General features: G+C 50.4%; 2 protein-coding genes across 3 annotated transcripts in view; both read right to left on the bottom strand.

Annotated features, from left to right (window-relative positions):
* Positions 1–8,616, bottom strand: part of LOC311322944 (E3 ubiquitin-protein ligase RNF19B-like) — a gene marked incomplete at its 3' end in the record, with an annotated part of 14,337 nt that extends 5,721 nt beyond the window's left edge. Inside the window, exon 1 of the mRNA XM_084455062.1 lies at positions 8,422–8,616. The remainder of the gene's footprint in view (positions 1–8,421) is intronic.
* A 465-nt stretch (positions 8,617–9,081) lies between these two features.
* ak2 (adenylate kinase 2) lies at positions 9,082–19,952 on the bottom strand. 2 transcript variants are annotated; one of them, XM_084455770.1, is made up of 7 exons: positions 19,801–19,952; positions 17,699–17,824; positions 17,242–17,352; positions 15,604–15,698; positions 13,972–14,044; positions 10,492–10,687; positions 9,082–9,341 (listed from the first exon to the last, which is right to left on the bottom strand). In XM_084455770.1, exons 1-7 carry the CDS (start codon positions 19,897–19,899, stop codon positions 9,334–9,336), a joined length of 708 nt encoding a protein of 235 aa, XP_084311896.1. In that variant the 5' UTR covers positions 19,900–19,952; the 3' UTR covers positions 9,082–9,333. The 2 variants fall into 2 exon arrangements, with proteins under 2 accessions (XP_084311896.1, XP_084311895.1); XM_084455769.1 differs by lacking the exon at positions 9,082–9,341 and having other exon boundaries at positions 9,363–10,687.
* Positions 19,953–20,413: the final 461 nt, after the last annotated feature.

The following is a 20,413-nucleotide window of genomic DNA, read 5'->3' as shown; positions in this document are numbered from 1 at the left end:
CACACACACGTACGCCACGCACACACACACGTACGCCACACACACACACACGTACGCCACACACACCACTGATGAGATAACGGCCATCTGTGAACTGGGTGTAAGATTCGCCCGCGTGTGCGTGTTGGTGGCCAACTCTAGGCCTGTGTACTGTATGGGTGTGTGAATAATGATTCTAAACCAGTGTTCCCAGTGGCTTAATCCATTGTCCCAGGAAGCGATCCTGCATGCACGAACAAGTGAACAAAACGCCATGTCAGAACAACGCCGTTAGTGAGAAGAACCAGCCTTGTGAGGGCCACAGTAGACGCTGTGAGAAGAACCAGCCTTGTGAGGGCCACAGTAGACGCCGTGGGAAGAACCAGCCTTGTGAGGGCCTCAGTAGACGCTGTGGGAAGAACCAGCCTTGTGAGGGCCTCAGTAGACGCTGTGGGAAGAACCAGTCTTGTGAGGGCCTCAGTAGACGCTGTGAGAAGAACCAGCCTTGTGAGGGCCACAGTAGACGCTGTGAGAAGAACCAGCCTTGTGAGGGCCACAGTAGACGCTGTGAGAAGAACCAGCCTTGTGAGGGCCTCAGTAGACGCTGTGAGAAGAACCAGCCTTGTGAGGGCCTCAGTAGACGCTGTGGGAAGAACCAGCCTTGTGAGGGCCTCAGTAGACGCTGTGAGAAGAACCAGTCTTGTGAGGGCCTCAGTAGACGCCGTGGGAAGAACCAGCCTTGTGAGGGCCTCAGTAGACGCTGTGAGAACCAGCCTTGTGAGGGCCACAGTAGACGCTGTGAGAAGAACCAGCCTTGTGAGGGCCTCAGTAGACGCTGTGGGAACCAGCCTTGTGAGGGCCTCAGTAGACGCTGTGGGAAGAACCAGCCTTGTGAGGGCCACAGTAGACGCTGTGGGAAGAACCAGCCTTGTGAGGGCCACAGTAGACGCTGTGGGAGTGTGTGTGAGAAACTCCCCTCGTCGCTCTTTGATACAACATCAAATGAATAAGGTCATAAAGAAGATCTTTATCTTTTTGAAACCCGAATCTGTATCATTTACCTATAACTGTGTCTCCATCTAGCCTAAAATCACCTACCTGGGTTGAACTACTATCTCATATACTTTCAACCAATTGAGAATTCGCTTGAGTCTGCCAGGGGTGTGTCAGAGGGCGAGATTTCCATATTTGGGACCAGCCCATTGGTTTCATGGCGCCAGACAAGAGCAATCAAGCAAAGAAAAGTAAATGAAAGTATTTCAAATAGTATTTTGACCCATGTCTAACCTACATTCCCAGAGCTACCATGTTAGCTACATGATCAACATGAACAAAGAATGTGATCATTTGAGGGCCTTGTGAATGAGAGAGAGCAAGGGAGTGTGTGAGGAATGTGTGTGTGTGTGTGTGTGTGTGTGTGTGTGTGTGTGTGTGTGTGTGTGTGTGTGTGTGTGTGTGTGTGTGTGTGAGTGAGAGAGAGACACAGAAATAATAGCAGATGGGAATGAACAAGCTGAGAGGTTTGGAATCTGTGATCGATACAGACTCTCTGTTCCTCCCTTGTCCTCCCACTCGACTGCTGCTCATCCACACACACACACACACACACACACACACACACACACACACACACACACACACACACACACACACGGTGTGACTTTAGATTATATTGCCTTAATATTCAAGGGTTTAGAGATCATCATTGCATGCTCTACCAAAAACTGGAGTGGCAGAATACAACATGGAGGAACTGGAGTGGCCCTCCCTTGAGCTCAGCAGAATACAACATGGAGGAGCTGGAGTGGCCCTCCTCCCTTGAGCTCAGCAGAATACAACATGGAGGAACTGGAGCGGCCCTCCCTTGAGCTCAGCAGAATACAACATGGAGGAGCTGGAGTGGCCCTCCTCCCTTGAGCTCAGCAGAATACAACATGGAGTCTTATTTACATAGAGCCCTCCCTGCCAAAGCACCTCTGTTCTGTACCTCTCCCGCCTCCAAACGCCCTGTTTAACTGCCCCCCCCAGCTCACACGTACCCTTTAACCCCCCCCAGCTCACACGCACCCCTGTTTAACTGCCCCCCCCGCTCACACGTACCCCTAGCCCCCCCCCAGCTCACACGTACCCCTGGTTAACCCCCCCCAGCTCACACGTACCCCTTAACCCCCCCCAGCTCACACGTACCCCTGTTAACCCCCCCCAGCTCACACGTACCCCTAGCATTAAACATCCCTGTTAACCCCCCCCAGCTCACACGTACCCCTTAACCCCCCCCAGCTCACACGTACCCCTAGCATTAAACATCCCTGTTAACCCCCCCCAGCTCACACGTACCCCTAGCATTAAACATCCCTGTTAACCCCCCCCAGCTCACACGTACCCCTTAACCCCCCCCAGCTCACACGTACCCCTAGCATTAAACACCCCTGTCTCAACTAAACAAGCTACCATTCCTTACTTCCCTGCAACACTTTCATTTAAGAATCATCTTCTATTACTGTACTTGAATAATCTGTAAGAGAGATCTGGTCTCAGTATGTTCTTCCCTGTATAGAGAAAGACTTCTATCTATCTATCTACAGTATATCTATGTTTGTACAGTATATATCTACTGTATATATGTACATTATCTATCTATCTATCTATCTACAGTATCTATCTATCTATGTATGTATGTATGTACAGTATCTATCTATCTATCTATCTATCTATCTATCTATCTATCTAGGCAATCTATTTATCTATCGCAAAAACACACACACACACACACACACACACACACACACACACACACACACACACACTACCCCACAGAAACTGTAATACTGACATCTGTCATCTTAATTTGAACGCCCCTCTGGTCAATACTAACCTCTTACGGGGGCCCCACTGGTCTTCCTTCACTGTTCTCTGGACCAAGAGAGCCTCAGGAGAGAGAGCCAGGGGGAGAGCCAGGGGGAGAGAGAGCCAGGGGGAGAGAGCCAGGGGGAGAGAGCCAGGGGGAGAGAGAGCCAGGGGGAGAGCCAGGGGGAGAGAGCCAGGGGGAGAGAGCCAGGGAGAGAGAGAGCCAGGGGGAGAGAGCCAGGGGGAGAGAGCCAGGGGGAGAGAGCCAGGGAGAGAGAGCCAGGGAGAGAGAGCCAGGGAGAGAGAGCCAGGGGGAGAGAGCCAGGGGGAGAGAGCCAGGGGGAGAGAGCCAGGGAGAGAGAGCCAGGGGGAGAGAGCCCCAGGAGAGAGAGACTCAGGAGAGAGAGCCAGGGAGAGAGCCAGGGAGAGAGAGCCAGGGAGAGAGAGCCAGGGGGAGAGAGCCTCAGGAGAGAGCCAGGGGGAGAGAGACAGGGGGAGAGAGCCTCAGGAGAGAGAGCCAGGGGGAGAGAGCCAGGGGGAGAGAGCCTCAGGAGAGAGCCAGGGAGAGAGAGCCAGGGGGAGAGAGCCAGGGGGAGAGAGCCAGGGAGAGAGCCAGGGGGAGAGAGCCAGGGGGAGAGAGCCAGGGAGAGAGAGCCAGGGGGAGAGAGCCAGGGGGAGAGAGCCAGGGGGAGAGAGCCAGGGGGAGAGAGCCAGGGAGAGAGCCAGGGGGAGAGAGCCAGGGAGAGAGCCAGGGGGAGAGAGCCTCAGGAGAGAGCCAGGGAGAGAGAGCCAGGGGGAGAGAGCCAGGGGAGAGAGCCAGGGAGAGAGAGCCAGGGGGAGAGAGCCAGGGGGAGAGAGCCTCAGGAGAGAGCCAGGGGGAGAGAGCCAGGGGGAGAGAGCCTCAGGAGAGAGCCAGGGAGAGACAGGGAGAGACAGGGCACCTCCTGCTGTTTTCAGATCAGCACGTTTATTTCTCCAAGTGTCCGTTTCTTTGCTAGTCTTGACTAATGCGGTTATAAGAGTCAGAACACACAGAGCCCTCAAAGTCATTTCTGTAACTGACATTTTCTGACCGTAAATCGAGCCATGGATGGAATATCTCTCTATTCTAGTCAATAAACCTTTTTGATTGTGAACCACCCACCCACCCACACAACAGCAGTAAGCTTGACCAAACGACCCGATATCCGCCATTACTCTAAACACACAGAGACAGACAGGCAACACTCTCCCAGCCAAGCTAATAGACCTATCCGACCTGTCAATCACACAGAGAATAATAACCAATAAGGTTGCTTGATTTCTTAAGACCACGCCTCTGATGTCCCACAAACAAAGCTTGTCCTGCGTTGTGTTCAATATAAAATGGTTCTTAAAACGTACAGAAACCGTCCTGCAGGCTGCTGTACCATGTTATAAGAAAACAAGCTGTACGATCCTCCACACCTCCTCCACACATCAGGTTACAGCAGCGGCGACACAAAAAGCTACAAAGCTAGTAACGTTAGGTGCTTGATGTACAGTAGCTAATTAGCATGTAGCTAGTAGTTAACAGATCATTCTCACAGGCTTATTTTCTACGAATGGAGGCCTCTATCTTTCTCACCCTGCTTTACATGTGCAGTCAGACTCGATTTTGTCCTGATGAATTTCAATCTTCCGCATAGATCACCAACACCTAGCATCAACTCGTACGTCGTCACCTGCTCTGTCCCAAACCCAAATCTCATGGATCTTGTGTAAAATAGTTCAGGCCTTTCTGTAGAGCTCTCTTAGGCAAAGTAGTGGCATTTGGCAAATAACCCCCAGCGATAGTCAGGAACCCGTGAGAGACGCATCAGGTGCTGTTCAGCTGACATTTTATTGACTTGCTCCAAAGCTTGTGGGGCATAGCAACAGTAACTAGGGGAGGGGGGGTTTGCCACCTGAATAGGGAAGGTCTATTTGCAGGTCTGCAGGGATGGGTCCTAACGCCCGTCTGAGCGCCGGGGGCTGCTCAGGGCACCCAGACCACAGGGCCCCCAGACAGCAGGGACCCCAGACAGCAGGGCCCCCAGACGCAGGGCCCCCAGACAGCAGGGCTCCCAGACAGCAGGGCCCCTAGACGCAGGGCCCCCAGACAGCAGGGCCCCTAGACCGCAGGACCCCCAGACAGCAGGGCCCCTAGACGCAGGGCCCCCAGACAGCAGGGCCCCTAGACGCAGGGCCCCCAGACCGCAGGGCCCCCAGACGCAGGGCCCCCAGACGCAGGGCCCCCAGACACAGGGCCCCCAGACCGCAGGGCCCCCAGACGCAGGGCCCCCAGACACAGGGCCCCCAGACCGCAGGGCCCCCAGACAGCAGGGCCCCCAGACGCAGGGCCCCCAGACAGCAGGGCCCCCAGACGCAGGGCCCCCAGACCGCAGGGCCCCCAGACCGCAGGGCCCCCAGACCGCAGGGCCCCCAGACGCAGGGCCCCCAGACCGCAGGGCCCCCAGACAGCAGGGCCCCCAGACCGCAGGGCCCCCAGACGCAGGGCCCCCAGACGCAGGGCCCCCAGACCGCAGGGCCCCCAGACAGCAGGGCCCCCAGACCGCAGGGCCCCGTGTCTCCGGCAGGAGCAGGTGGTCTCTGGGAGCTCGTTAGAGCAGCCTTCTAACAGAGAAGGAGGTCACAGAGTCCTCTGGCCTGCGGCCCCCAGACACCGTTTACACCACTCACTACTTATCTCTCTCGCCCTCCTTTTCTCGGTCTTTCTCTGCCACTTATCTCAGCGTTCTCTGTTGGCACAGTGTTCTGATTCGGTTTTTCGTTTCTGCTCTCTCTCTCTCGTTCTCTCTCTCTCTCATTCTCTCTCTCTCTCGTTCTCTCTCTCTCATTCTCTCTCTCTCCCGTTCTCTCCCTCTCGCTCTCTCTCTCTCACAAATTAAAACATCATCTCCTCCTTTCATTCTCACACCCCTTCCGTGCCTTTCTGTCTAACCCTGGCAGTAGCAGGGGGCAGCTGATCAGTAGTGTTAGTCTGGGTGTGTAGCCGGGGGTAACTGATCAGTAGGGAGTCTGGGTGTGTAGCAGGGCAGTAGCAGGGGGCAGCTGATCAGTAGGGCTAGTCTGGGTGTGTAGCGGGGCAGTAGCAGGGGGCAGCTGATCAGTAGTGTTAGTCTGGGTGTGTAGCGGGGCAGTAGCAGGGGGCAGATGATCAGTAGAGCTAGTCTGGGTGTGTAGCAGGGCAGTAGCAGGGGGCAGCTGATCAGTAGGGAGAGTCTGGGTGTGTAGCGGGGCAGTAGCAGGGGTAACTGATCAGTAGAGCTAGTCTGGGTGTGTAGCCGGGCAGTAGCAGGGCAGTAGCAGGGGGCAGCTGAGCAGTAGGGCTAGTCTGGGTGTGTAGCGGGGCAGTAGCAGGGGGCAGCTGATCAGTAGAGCTAGTCTGGGTGTGTAGCGGGGCAGTAGCAGGGGGCAGCTGATCAGTAGGGAGTCTGGGTGTGTAGCGGGGCAGTAGCAGGGGGCAGCTGATCAGTAGTGCTAGTCTGGGTGTGTAGCGGGGCAGTAGCAGGGGGCAGCTGATCAGTAGTGCTAGTCTGGGTGTGTAGCGGGGCAGTAGCAGGGGGCAGCTGATCAGTAGGGAGTCTGGGTGTGTAGCGGGGCAGTAGCAGGGGGCAGCTGATGTAGGGAGTCTGGGTGTGTAGCCGGGCAGTAGCAGGGGGTAACTGATCAGTAGTGCTAGTCTGGGTGTGTAGCCAGGGAGGCCGGGACTGCATCCAAACACCACACCGGTTGAGTCATGTTGTGACGAGTCATTATGTGTACGTGTTAATACGTGTTAATGTGTGTTAATACGTGTTAATATGTGTACATGTTAACTGGGTTAAAACCAGACATGCCGCTCCGCTAGTACTCGCTGTACATTGTGAACGATCGATCCAGTGTTTGGACCCCACACTGGGGCCGCCTGTACACTGCCAGTTTAATAAGCGAATGGCCAACGTAGGAGTTTAGGATGAAACACAGCTGAAACCGCCCAGAAAACACGCCGTTTCACAGGAATTCACCTCAGAAACAACGTGTGTTGCATCGTTAACACCATCACATCCCTTTTCTATGGAACTGGAGAAGCTTGAGTAAGTCCCTAGATGTGTCAGATCATGGACAGGAAGTCCCAACAGAGACTGGCGACAGACACACACTGTTCCACATTTGCATTTGGCTACATACTACGCATATCACACCGATGAAGCAAAGCAGTCACATTTATCATTCACATCACACCAGTTGAAACAGAAAGAGAAAACGACTGAGACGAAGAGAGACAGAGAAGGAGAGAGACAGAGAAGGAGAGAGACAGAGAAGGAGAGAGGGGGGTTATCGGGTTGAGACAGTGCTATAATTAGAGGTTTCAGGAGAAGGCAACTGCTGAGTTGTTGAATGTTTAATGTTGTCTGAGGGAGGCGTCAGCGCCAGAGTGCAGGCATCACCATGACCCACTCAAACACACACACACACACACACACAAACACAGAGCCTCACCATGGCCCACTCAAACACACACACACACACAGCCTCACCATGGCCCACTCAAACACACACACACACAGCCTCACCATGGCCCACTCAAACACACACACACAGCCTCACCATGGCCCACTCACACACACACACACACACAGAGCCTCACCATGGCCCACTCAAACACACACACACACACACCCACAGGGGATAGGGGGGGAAGCAGTAGTAAGCCTAGCTGGATGGAAAGAATGAGTATGACTCTACTGTAACGAGGCCTGTGGTGGGCTAAATGTTACAAGTTATGACTAGGGCAGTCTAATGTGGCTTGAGTCTATAACAGCCTACTGTCATAGAGGTAAGAACTGATCCAGGTTCAGTGAGGGGGAACCGACTGAAGTCGCTTGCTGGGTTCAGCTGCGGATGTCGTCACCTTTATTTGATTAGCCTCATTACACCGTCTGGCTGGACAAAGAGTAGGCTAGGCTAGGCTAGCACAGGGGCTAGGCTAGCACAGGGGCTAGGCTAGGCTAGCACAGGGGCTAGGCTAGCACAGGGGCTAGGCTAGGCTAGCACAGGGGGGTGGTGTTACCGGGAACGAGGGATGAATGGAGGGATTACAGAAAGGATGAAGAGGACACGGTTAAAGGACAACACACCCAGGACACTGTTGAAAAGGTGTACATTTCATCCGGGAACCTTACAGTAGTTTATGCAGATGTTGACATACGAGAAGCCTCCTGAACAATAGCCTACACTGTAGAAACGCTAAGTATCGTGTAGGAAAACAGGCAACAGCAGACTATGCTGTCATGGTACATGAGTAATATCTTTCTTGACCGCAATTCCAGGTCCTTTGCTTGAGCAGTCATAGTGAACCAGGGCGGAATGTGAAGACGAGCGCGTCAAAAACAAGACTGCGCACCAAAATTCAGACACGCACAAAAAAAGCAGTCGTCTAGTCCGTGTTTCCAGCTGTGTCACTGGAGAGGCCAAGTAGGGCACTGTTCTTACCTCTGGGCACTGTTCTTACCTCTGGGTGGGTCAGGATCTGTTCTTACCTCTGGGTGGGTCACTGTTCTTACCTCTGGGTGGGTCAGGATCTGTTCTTACCTCTGGGTGGGTCAGGATCTCTCTCGCTGGGAAGGAGAATATTTTTCGGTGAGGACCGATGCTCGGTGGCTGGAGGATCTTCCCTTCGCTCGGTTCAGTCCTGGGTAGTGCGCCCTAGTGGGTCTAAGCGCCTCTATAATGATTCCCGGTTACCGGAGGAATTTGGATGAAACGTGCGTAATCTTGTCCGCAGCCCGTCCGTCCCATGGAGGTATAATATAAGGTCCGTCCACCCTGGAGGTATAATATAAGGTCCGTCCACCCTGGAGGTATAATATAAGGTCTGTCCACCCTGGAGGTATAATATAAGGTCTGTCCACCCTGGAGCAGAACAGTCTCCAGCTCGCTGCTTTGCTTTGAACACGTCACCGGAGGAAAGCCCCGGTTCGTGACGCAAGAACACGGAAACTCCACCCTCTTACCAGAAGTCGCTTGTATGTAAATAAACGAAAATTAAAGATAAAATATTTTGGTTATGAGAAATACAGTACATAAGGAGGCGGCAGGCATTCTAGTACTACTTAAGTATTCCATAACCTCGGTCATGCACAACGGTGCATTATTATTAACAGAAAATACATAATTAAATCCTCAATAGTAGCTCAGTGAATGTGTTGCGCATGCAGGAGAAAGAAACACTCTTTAACAAAGTCATTCTGTGATTGTAGAAAAGCATCTTTTTATTAGAAGGAAAAACATGATTAAGTCACTTAGCGAGATGCTTCACGTATTGCTGGCAGAGTGCACTACTAGCCCAGCACACGCCAACATCTTTGCACTTTCTTTAAGTGCTACAGTACTTCTCCCCTCTTTCTTTCCTTCCTTCTCTCCCTCCCTCCATCCATCCATCCATCCATCCATCCATCCCTCCCATGTTCTCTCGGCCGTGTTGGTCTGGATAGGAGAGGGGGTTCAAATCGCTGTAAAACAAAAGTGAAGAATCTGTGCTGAATTACTGAGAATAGACTAGACAGGCCCTTGAGAATAGAATGAACTAGACGGGCCCCTGAGAATAGAATAAACTAGACGGGCCCCTGTAGAATAGACTAGATGGGCCCCTGTAGAATAGACTAGATGGGCCCCTGTAGAATAGACTAGATGGGCCCCTGAGAATAGACTAGACGGGCCCCTGTAGAATAGACTAGACGGGCCCCTGTAGAATAGACTATACTTTTACGGAGACATCATGCATAGTTGTTTTTTTTATTTATTTATGTACAAATCAGAATGTACTTCACAATGGGAAAAATAAATTGTGGCAAGTGCCCCCAGGTGGCGAGCTCTGGTACATGTGTGACGGACGAACCCTCACGTACAGGGGTCAAATTAATACCATCAGGTGGGGGACAATGATCCAGAGATGCTCTGAGCACCCCCATACAGAACAACGCTGCCCTGATCTGTAGGGAAACACCCACACTAGTAGTCCTGGGACTCCTGAGGGAGAGAACTCCCACTGAGATCTATCCATTCATTTATAGATCCAGTCTCTCTGTAGTCGCCGTAGCAGCAGTCCACAAGTCCACCACACAAAAAGGTCTCATATAGAACACTTCTTGGCCGGATTTGAAGAGCAAAGAAGAGGGAGAGGGGAGCAGAGTACAGGGATGAGTACAGGGAGGAGGTCAGAGAGGAGGTCGGGGATGAGTACAGGGAGGAGGTCGGGGAGGAGTCGGGGAGGAGGTCAGGGAGGAGTACAGGGAGGAGGACAGGGAGGAGGTCAGGGAGGAGGTCAGGGATGAGTACAGGGAGGAGGTCGGGGAGGAGGTTGGGGAGGAGGTCGGGGAGGAGTCGGGGAGGAGGTCAGGGAGGGAGTCGGGGAGGGAGTCGGGGAGGGAGTCGGGGAGGAGTCGGGGAGGAGTCGGGGAGGAGGTCAGGGAGGAGAAGCAGGTAACAACAGATGAGAGTCCTGTGAGAAAGGAGGGAAGACTTGAGGAGCGTTGAGGAGAAAACAGAAGAGGAGGAGGAGGAACAGGGAGTGCTAGGAGCCAGGGAGGTGTTCGGAGGAGAGGGACAGAGTATGAAGAGGAGGAGGAGGAGGAGTTTAGATGAAGAGCGCCAGGTCTTTACAGGTGGCAGTGGAGAAGGCAGCGAGGATGGAGGCGAAGACGACGTCGGGCGACTGGGCGGCGTCGACGGCCTTGTGGAGGCCGCGGGCGCCGTAGTACTGGACCAGCGGCGCCGTCTGGCGGTGGTACGCCTCCAGACGAGAATGCAGCGTGGACTCGTTGTCATCGCTGCGGCGCATCAGGGGCTCCCCTGTCACCTGGGGGGGGCGGGATCAAAGGCAGTGTCAATCAATCACCAAGGTGTAGACTTGGGACAAATGTGTTCTTTGCCTGGAGGTTTTGAAGAACATTCATTAATGAGACAAGATTGTGTTTCATATCAGAAATGGAACCAAGTCAAGGATTCTTATGTTTATCCACACTGAACTTCAGGTTTACCATACCAACTCATCCATGGGACACACACGCACGCACGCACACACACACACACGCAGCTTGTTGGTGTGCTGAACATATGAGGAGAGCTCAAAGCCTCAAGCTAGGACTCTTTCTCAGGAGGGATTGAGTGTCACTGTGAAAAGCTCTTTGTTTGCAAATGAGCTCCCCGTTTTCTCGCATTACAACGACATACGGACGCATCGTGACTCCAAACACTTCTGAGACGACCAGAGTTCAAATCTCCATTAGGCCGACTGGTTAATAACATTATTTTCTCGTTCTTTGTAATATTTCACAAGAGCCAATCTTGATATACCACAGGTAAAGCATCTTCACGGTTCTATTCAAGTTAGATGATAGCCTGGGCCCCAGGCCTACTCTTTCCAGCGCTGGGCCCTAGGCCTACTCTTTCCAGCGCTGGGCCCTAGGCCTACTCTTTCCAGCGCTGGGCCCTAGGCCTACTCTTTCCAGCGCTGGACCCTAGGCCTACTCTTCACAGCGCTGGGCCCTAGGCCTACTCTTTCCAGCGCTTACGAGCTCCCATGAGTCCAATAGCTGGTCACGTAAAATGCAAACATTTGTATGTCTATTTATTAATGCCTATAACTAATTTGTAAATACAGTGCTTTTGTTTTTCTTTTTGCACAAACTTAATAATGACTGGGTTTCCCGATAAGAACCTTCTTAAGGAACCCTTCTTAAGCAACCCTTTGCATGGGAGTTAAGAAGTACTTTGGAGTTAAGTGCTTCTTAACTCAGTTAAATGCTTCTTAACTCAGTTAAATGCTTCTTAACTCAGTCAAGTGCTTCTTAACTCGTTCGGGAAACCCGGCCAATAATAATAACGCACCATGGCGACTGGATGTGTTAAATGTGTTTTATGCATGTATTGAAAAAGTAATAGTTCTGGGGTGCGTTTCCCAGGTACGATGTACCTTGGCGATCTACGGCGCTTCTCAAGGTATACCTTGGCAAAGGGACAGCTTTTCCTACGAGTGTTTACCAGACTATCCCTTAGTGGGCGTCTGAAGATACATTGTAAGGTACGCGCACGAGATGACGGTGACACACTAAATAGAAGGGGACATTGATTAATTACCCGTGTCTACCCTACTATGGATCTAGAAGGCCTCATCTGTTTAATCAATTCACCTAATATCTGTTGGTATCCTATATAGTGGTGGGGTAGCCTACAGACAGCCAGAAAAGCCATATGCTATCAAATTGCTCCTTTACATAAGAAAACGTTGCTCGGGGCAACATACTGGCCAAAATAAATGGTGAATGAGAATTTTTGTCTCTGTGCTTCAGTCAACGTGTGCTGCTCTACCTGCCGTTTTTTCAAAGACAAGCCCCGTCATAATACACATCATGAGTCCACCACCGTACTCTACAAGGATTAAGAAGAGCGCCATACCTCTAAACTACTTGTTTTGAGAAGTTTGACTGTGCTTGTGAATAATTATGGTGAATGATTTAGTTTTTATGAATATGCAAACTGGCTCTTCTCTGTCCTGGCCCCGCAGTGGTGGAATGAGCTGCCCACTGACGTCAGGACAGCAGAGTCGCTGCCCATCTTTCATCACAGGCCCAAAACTCACCTCTTCAAGAAGTACTACAACAATCCTCCCACCTAAGCACTTATTGTATTTTATTGTATTGTATTGCACTGTACTTTAGATTGCTATTCTTGCACTTTGCCTTCAGCACTAGATTATGCTCTTAGTCACTTGTTTTAGAAAGAAGATGCACTTGTGAGTTCTGGCAAGTAGTAGTACATTGGCTCTTCCTACGTTAAATGCAATTATTGTTAGTTGCTTTGGATAAAAGCGTCTGCTAAATGACTAATGTAATGTAAATGTAATCTCTGTCTATGTTCCACATGTTGTCACTGTGTTGATTTGACTAACGTCACCATGATCAGAGGTGATCTAGTTTTGAAACCTGCTCACCCTCCTCACTGCAGATAACGGGCAAACAGGGTTTAGGATAATCAGAACATGATTTAGGATAATCCAAACAGATAATGATTTAGGATAATCCAAACAGATAATGATTTAGGATAATCCAAACAGATCATGATTTAGGATAATCCAAACAGATAATGATTTAGGATAATCCAAACAGATCATGATTTAGGATAATCCAAACGGATCATGATTTAGGATAATCCAAACGGATCATGATTTAGGATAATCCAAACGGAGATATGTTTTTCAAAAGAACCCCTCAAATAGCCTAGGCCTACAGTTTAATCAGGAATTATATTTATATTTAATTGGATCTGTAGAAACAATGCAGAAATTAGTTTGTTTAATGGACGAACAAACTGCTGGATTTAATTAGGAATACAAGACTCAAGTCGATAGCCTACCTGCAGTTCAAACACAACAAACAAAAACAACGACATTCTCACAAATAAGGTGAACAGTCGGACAAATTGCGTTAAAATGTTGCCGTTTTCAACTCCTCAGTCCAGTTTCATAATATAATATTCAAATTCACACAGTGGCATGAATGGGGATTATTCACACAGTGGCATGGATGGGGATTATTCACACAGTGGCATGGATGGGGATTGAACCTACAGTATATTTTCCTAGACCAGCGTCTTGCCAATCAGCCACCATGCAGTCTTAACCCACTACAAACACTTCCATTCCACAGTGGGAATCACCGTCACTGTCATAATGCAGTCAATCACTTCTGAATGGATGGATGAGGCGGTTCACTGACCATTTAGAGGCAGTTCTGGGCGTGGAGAGAGTGGATACAAGACTGATCAACATGCCTACATTTACAGGAAGACTGATTTATAAACCAGGTGTGCGTGCACAAGGTTTTATAAATCAGTTGGGTTTTTGGCGCATGCCATTTTCAGGCTTTGTGCACACGTACACTCTTAGTATGAAGTATATTTGATTGTCAATACAACGAACGACCTTCGACCCTTCGGGTCCAGCCCTACAATAGAGCTGACCCGCAAACATTTCATACGACGGGCATCTCAGGTTAACTAACCCCCTTTAAGAGCGCTCCGTTTACAGTAGGCGTACTAGAGCTCTAACAAAAGCTGTAGACGAGGGGGTGTCAGGTTACATACGTCATCCTTCATGGGCTCTTTGGGGGGGTTGAATTCCTCGTGGTAGGAGCGGCCGCTAGGCTGGTGGATCAGTCTGGGAGCAGGGGAGGAGAGGAGGAGGGGGGAGGAGGGGAGAGGAGGGGGAGAGAGGAGGAGGAGAGGGAGGAGAGGAGGGAGAGGACAGGAGGAGGGGAGAGGAGGAGGAGAGAGGAGGAGGAGAGAGGAGGGAGAGAGAGGAGGAGGGGAGAGGAGGAGGAGAGGACAGGAGGAGGGGAGAGAGGAGGGAGAGGGAGGAGGAGGAGAGAGGAGGAGGAGAGGAGGAGGGGAGAGGAGGGAGAGGACAGGAGGAGGGGAGAGGAGGGAGAGAGAGGAGGAAGAGAGAGGAGGAGGGGAGAGGAGGAGGAGGAGAGAGGAGGAGGAGGAGAGAGGAGGAGAGGGAGGAGAGGAGGAGGAGGAGAGAGGAGGGGGAGGGGAGAGGAGGGAGAGAGAGGAGGAAGAGAGGGGAGGACAGGAGGAAGAGAGAGGAGGGGGAGGAGAGGAGGAAGAGAGGAGGGGAGAGGAGGAAGAGAGAGGAGGAAGAGAGAGGAGGGAGGACAGGAGGAGGGGAGAGGAGGAAGAGAGAGGAGAAAGAGGGAGTCATGATATAACATCTAACAGTCTTTACTCAAACACACAGTCTTTTCCCCACTTGTACATCAAAGGGTGACAGAGATGTAACGGTATGAAAATTTCACATCACGATTATAGCGATCAAAATGATCACGGTTATCAGTATTATCACGTTACTAACGTTATTTAAAATGTGCTGAAAATGTTCAAAAACTACTGACAGACACTGAAATCGTTTCACCAAGTTTTATATTAAAAACAACAAATAAAATTAGCAGCGCTGCACTTTTTGTTTGTGTAAACATTAAAATAATGCGTCTGGGAGATGTAGTTCTGGGAGACTGTAGTTCTGGGTAGACTGTAGTCATTGTTGATGCTGGACAGTATTTACAGTGAGTTTTTCAAAGCATGGTAATCAAACAGGGTTTTAGTGATCATTTTATTGTGATAAATGTAATCCCATTTTATGGTGGTTTATCACTAAAGCGGTTATGGTTACATCCCTAGGATGACATCATCACGTCCCAACCAAGGAACCATCCGGAGCCCCCCCCCCCAAAAAAGATAGGTAGAATAGACAAGCTCTGTAGTGTGGTGCGTGGACTGAGAGAGTGAGACAGAGTGAGAAAGAGAAAGTGAGACAGACAGTGAGACAGAAAGAGACAGAGAAAGTGAGACAGACAAGAGTGAGACAGACAGACAGAGAGACACAGACAGTGAGACAGAGTGAGACAGACAAAGTGAGACAGACAGAGTGAGACGCTGCGCTAACTGTGCCTACACTCTTAACATTACAGTGTAAAGCCTTAAAAACAAAGTGATTCTTCTTCAATTAGACGTTTAACAAATCGCACCCAAAAAAAAACACAGTCAATTTATCACCCAGCCCTATTCGCTCTCTGCTCGTCTGTCACTCTGAAATCACACACACACACACACACACACACACACACACACACACACACACACACACACACACACACACACACACACACACACACACACACACACACACACACACACACACACACACTTCTTCCCTACCGTCCACAGATCCTGCGCACCAGGAGGGTGTCATCAACAGAGAACTCCACCACGGAGTCCAGCTTCTCCGTCCTCTTCTCCAGCAGCTCATCCAGCTGGGGAGATCACACACACACACACACACACACACACACACACACACACACGCACGCACATGCACACGCACGTCAAAGACAGGACCAACGGACAGAATGTGCCATTGCGTGTACAGTGAGCCAGGGATGTGCACAGCGACTATTTCACTGACGACTAGACGGTGGTTTTGTAACAGATTACATGACTCGTCTAAAAACAGGATTCCCAAGTTTCTACAACAAGTGCAAGTTAGAAAAATGGAGGATGTTTCTTAAACTCTGCAAGTTAAGATGCATGACTATTCTTGATGTTTCCCAACCACTCAGCGGCAGCCAATTAGCACGCGTTGGTCACACACTCTCCTTTGTTTGCCAGTGCAAAACAGTAGTTCAGCCTGTCCTTATAGGTTAGTAATTAGCAAAGATATCAATGTGATTTATTTAGTTTAATTGAAGAAGAGTAGGCTAGCCTATAGCCTGTAATGTTTCAGTAGTAGAGTAGGCTAGCCTATAGCCTGTAATGTTTCAGTAGAAGAGTAGGCTAGCCTATAGCCTGTAATGTTTCAGTAGTAGAGTAGGCTAGCCTATAGCCTGTAATGTTTCAGTAGGAGAGTAGGCTAGTCTATAGCCTGTAATGTTTCAGTAGTAGAGTAGGCTAGCCTATAGCCTGTAATGTTTCAGTAGAAGAGTAGGCTAGTCTATAGCCTGTAATGTTTCAGTAGAAGAGTAGGCTAGTCTATAGCCTGTAATGTTTCAGTAGGAGAGTAGGCTAGTCTATAGCCTGTAATGTTTCAGTAGAAGAGTAGGCTAGCCTGTAATGTTTCAGTAGAAGAGTAGGCTAGCCTATAGCCTGTAATGTTTCAGTAGAAGAGTAGGCTAGCCTATAGCCTGTAATGTTTCAGTAGGAGAGTAGGCTAGTCTATAGCCTGTAATGTTTCAGTAGAAGAGTAGGCTAGCCTGTAATGTTTCAGTAGAAGAGTAGGCTAGTCTATAGCCTGTAATGTTTCAGTAGGAGAGTAGGCTAGTCTATAGCCTGTAATGTTTCAGTAGAAGAGTAGGCTAGTCTATAGCCTGTAATGTTTCAGTAGAAGAGTAGGCTAGTCTATAGCCTGTAATGTTTCAGTAGGAGAGTAGGCTAGTCTATAGCCTGTAATGTTTCAGTAGGAGAGTAGGCTAGCCTATAGCCTGTAATGTTTCAGTAGAAGAGTAGGCTAGTCTATAGCCTGTAATGTTTCAGTAGGAGAGTAGGCTAGTCTATAGCCTGTAATGTTTCAGTAGGAGAGTAGGCTAGTCTATAGCCTGTAATGTTTCAGTAGGAGAGTAGGCTAGTCTATAGCCTGTAATGTTTCAGTAGGAGAGTAGGCTAGTCTATAGCCTGTAAGGTTTCAGTAGAAGAGTAGGCTATCCTATATTTTTTATCTAATTCTATTATATTTTGTTTAATCATCTTATTTCTTAAACGACTAGCAGAAGCTGCGCCGTTCAGTGGTTTAAAGACTAGTCGCCCACATCCCTACAACGAGCGACAGAAAAGCTCAACAGGAAGTCCAACCAACGTCCTCACCATCTCTGCCTGTTTGACTGTGCGGGGGAAGCCGTCCAATAGGAAGCCATTCTTGCAGGGGGGCGTGTCCAGGTTATTCTCTATGAGCTCCACCACCATGGCATCACTGACCTGTAGGTAGGTGACACATTTTTTTGTCATTTAGCAGATTAGATTTTATCCCAAAAGTGACTTTACAATTATGATTCAGTGTTGGGGTTAAGTGCCTTGCTCGAGGGCACAACGGTAGGCAACAATTAACGGGAAACCAGATATAACTGGCCCGTTGACACACTCAAACGTGAATGCGAGCGAGCGCGCACACCCACGCACCCGCACACCCACACACCCGCACACGCACACACGCACACACGCACACACCCACACACGCACACCCACACACGCACACCCACACACGCACACGCACACGCACACACGCACACCCGCACACGCACACCCGCACACGCGCTGCTGTTACCAGTTTCCCAGCATCCATGGTGTCTTTGAGCCTCTTGCCAAGCTGGGAGCCCGAGGCCACCATGGCCCTCAGCATGTCCCCGGTGGCCAGGTGACACACACAGTACTGCTCAGCCAACCGGGGGGCCTGGAGGGGAGAGGGGGATGAGCAGAGAGAGGGGGAGAGAGGGTGGGGGTGGAGGGGAGAGGGGGATGAGCAGAGAGAGGGAGAGAGAGGGGGGGGTGGAGGGGAGAGGGGGTGAGCAGAGAAAGAGGGAGAGAGGGGGGGGTGGAGGGGAGAGGGGGATGAGCAGAGAGAGAGGGAGAGAGGGGGGGATGGAGGGGGGGGGTGGAGGGGAGAGGGGGATGAGCAGAGAGAGGGAGAGAGGGGGGGATGGAGGGGGGGGGGGTGGAGGGGAGAGGGGGATGAGCAGAGAGAGAGGGAGAGAGGGGGGGTGGAGGGGAGAGGGGGATGAGCAGAGAGAGAGGGAGAGAGAGGGTGGGGGTGGAGGGGAGAGGGGGATGAGCAGAGAGAGAGGGAGAGAGGGGGGGTGGAGGGGATAGGGGGATGAGCAGAGAGAGAGGGAGAGAGAGGGTGGGGTGGAGGGGAGAGGGGGATGAGCAGAGAGAGAGGGAGAGAGAGGGTGGGGGTGGAGGGGAGAGGGGGATGAGCAGAGAGAGAGGGAGAGAGGGGGGGTGGAGGGGATAGGGGGATGAGCAGAGAGAGAGGGAGAGAGAGGGGGGGGTGGAGGGGAGAGGGGGATGAGCAGAGAGAGAGGGAGAGAGAGGGTGGGATGGAGGGAGAGACAAGGAAGGATCATGTGGGAGAGGAAAAGGGAGAGAGGAGACAGAGGGAGGAAGAGAGGGATGGAGAAGGACAGAGGGGGACAGAGAGAGAGAGAGAGGGGGGGGGAGGGAGAGGGAGAGAGAGAGGGGGGGGGAGGGAGAGGGAGAGAGAGAGAGAGAGGGAGAGAGAGAGAGAGGGATTGGGAGAGAGATGGTAGAGAGATAGTCAGTTGATGTGTGCCATGTCACCACAGTCACACAGTGAACCTGACAGACAAGCCAAGCAAGAAGAGATAAAACTATGTGCACCTCCATCTTGGCATGTTGAGTATCACCCAAGCACACATGCAGTGAAGTACACCAAGGCAATGATGTTGCTATTGTCACAGACCAAAATGGGTTGTTTTTATATTTTCCAGCATTTAGCAATAAAAGGACTTCTTTAAACTGTGTATTTTTTACTTGTAGACTCAGACGGACACTTGCGCCTACGAGCACTAGAATCAATGCATGCCCATGTGTCCATGTCTGCCCATCTCACATTGTGTGCAGATCTCATGTGCATGCATTCTATAATGGTGCATTATATAATAGTAACTCAGCAATGTGCTCTGGGAATGAAAACGTACGTTAAACGGACGGTAAGTGACATTGAAGTGGCCAGATCTCAAACCCTTCGTCTTTCTGACCCTTCACACACAAACCCTTCATCTTTCTGACCCTTCACACACAAACCCTTCATCTTTCTGACCCTTCACACACAAACCCTTCATCTTTCTGACCCTTCACACAAACCCTTCATCTTTCTGACCCTTCACACACAAACCCTTCATCTTTCTGACCCTTCACACACAAACCCTTCATCTTTCTGACCCTTCACACACAAACCCTTCATCTTTCTGACCCTTCACACACAAACCCTTCATCTTTCTGACCCTTCACACACAAACCCTTCATCTTTATGACCCTTCACACACAACCCCCGGACACGCCACTCAGAGACGCGTCCGTCTTCCAAGTTGTTCCAAGTTCCCCACATCACAGCTCAGTAGCACAGCCCTGTAGCCTCAGCTAGTCCGCAGCACACCACTATGCCTAGCATGCTAAGCTATAGCCAACTAGCACAATTGCTTACGTTGTTTCTTTACACCCCCATTATTACCAGTTGACTAGCGGAGCGAAGTTCAAACGCAGGAGGAGTTAGAGAGAGAGAAAGCGCATCAGTGCGCCATGCGGTCCATCTTTACGCACAGTAACGCGCTCCAGCCAGCCAGCTGGGTCCCCTCTGTGTCCCCTCTGTGTCCCCTCTGTGTCCCCTCTGTGTCCCCTCCACCTCACCTGTGTCCCCTTGCCGGCCCCCGGGGGGCCCAGGAGGATGGCCCGGATCCCCTTCCGCACGTCGGACACCGCTTCACTCACTTGTGTGCTGGGGGCCATGTTCACAGTTTGAACCAGGGTGACAAACTTTTTACAATCCCCCTTTCTGCCACCTCGGCTGAGAAAGGAAGCACCTCCGCCTCTTTCTGCCTCTTTATGATTAAAGTCCTCCCCTCTAGAAGAGATCGACTCTTTTCATTGGGCTAAAGAAAGGTCAGTCCAAAATTCTGCACACTGATTTGCTACAATGCCTTGTTACCACTTCCGGCTTTATTGTGCACCTCGGAAGCTCGTGTCAGTATCTGATGGGTTGTCTTTACTTCCCTGAGCTGGAGATTCTGGGTATAACCAGATCCAGCCACTAGAGGGCGCCATGCCCTGTTCAGAATCTGGTAGTAGGCTATTCCCTATTCTATTAATCTTTATTATTAATTATAATTATTGTTATAATTATAATTATAATTATAATTATTATTATAATTATAATTATAATTATAATTATAATTATAATTATAATTATAATTATAATTAATTAATTATTTATTATTAATATTAATTGTTCTATTAATACATC

The sequence above is a fragment of the Borostomias antarcticus genome (assembly GCF_949987555.1).
Source record: "Borostomias antarcticus genome assembly, chromosome: 21".
Classification (NCBI taxonomy): domain Eukaryota; kingdom Metazoa; phylum Chordata; class Actinopteri; order Stomiiformes; family Stomiidae; genus Borostomias; species Borostomias antarcticus.
This window is presented reverse-complemented; position numbering and strand designations above follow the sequence as displayed.

Excerpts from the sequence above, each read along its gene's own strand:
- ak2 (XM_084455769.1), bottom strand. The coding sequence starts at position 19,899 with ATGGCCCCCAGCACACAAGTGAGTGAAGCGGTGTCCGACGTGCGGAAG. Across the intron at positions 17,825-19,800 it reads GGGCCGGCAAGGGGACACAG|GCCCCCCGGTTGGCTGAGCA; the intron begins GTGAGGTGGAGG and ends TCTCCCCTCCAG. Across the intron at positions 10,688-13,971 it reads AAGAGCCCATGAAGGATGAC|GTGACAGGGGAGCCCCTGAT; the intron begins GTATGTAACCTG and ends CGCCCCCCCCAG.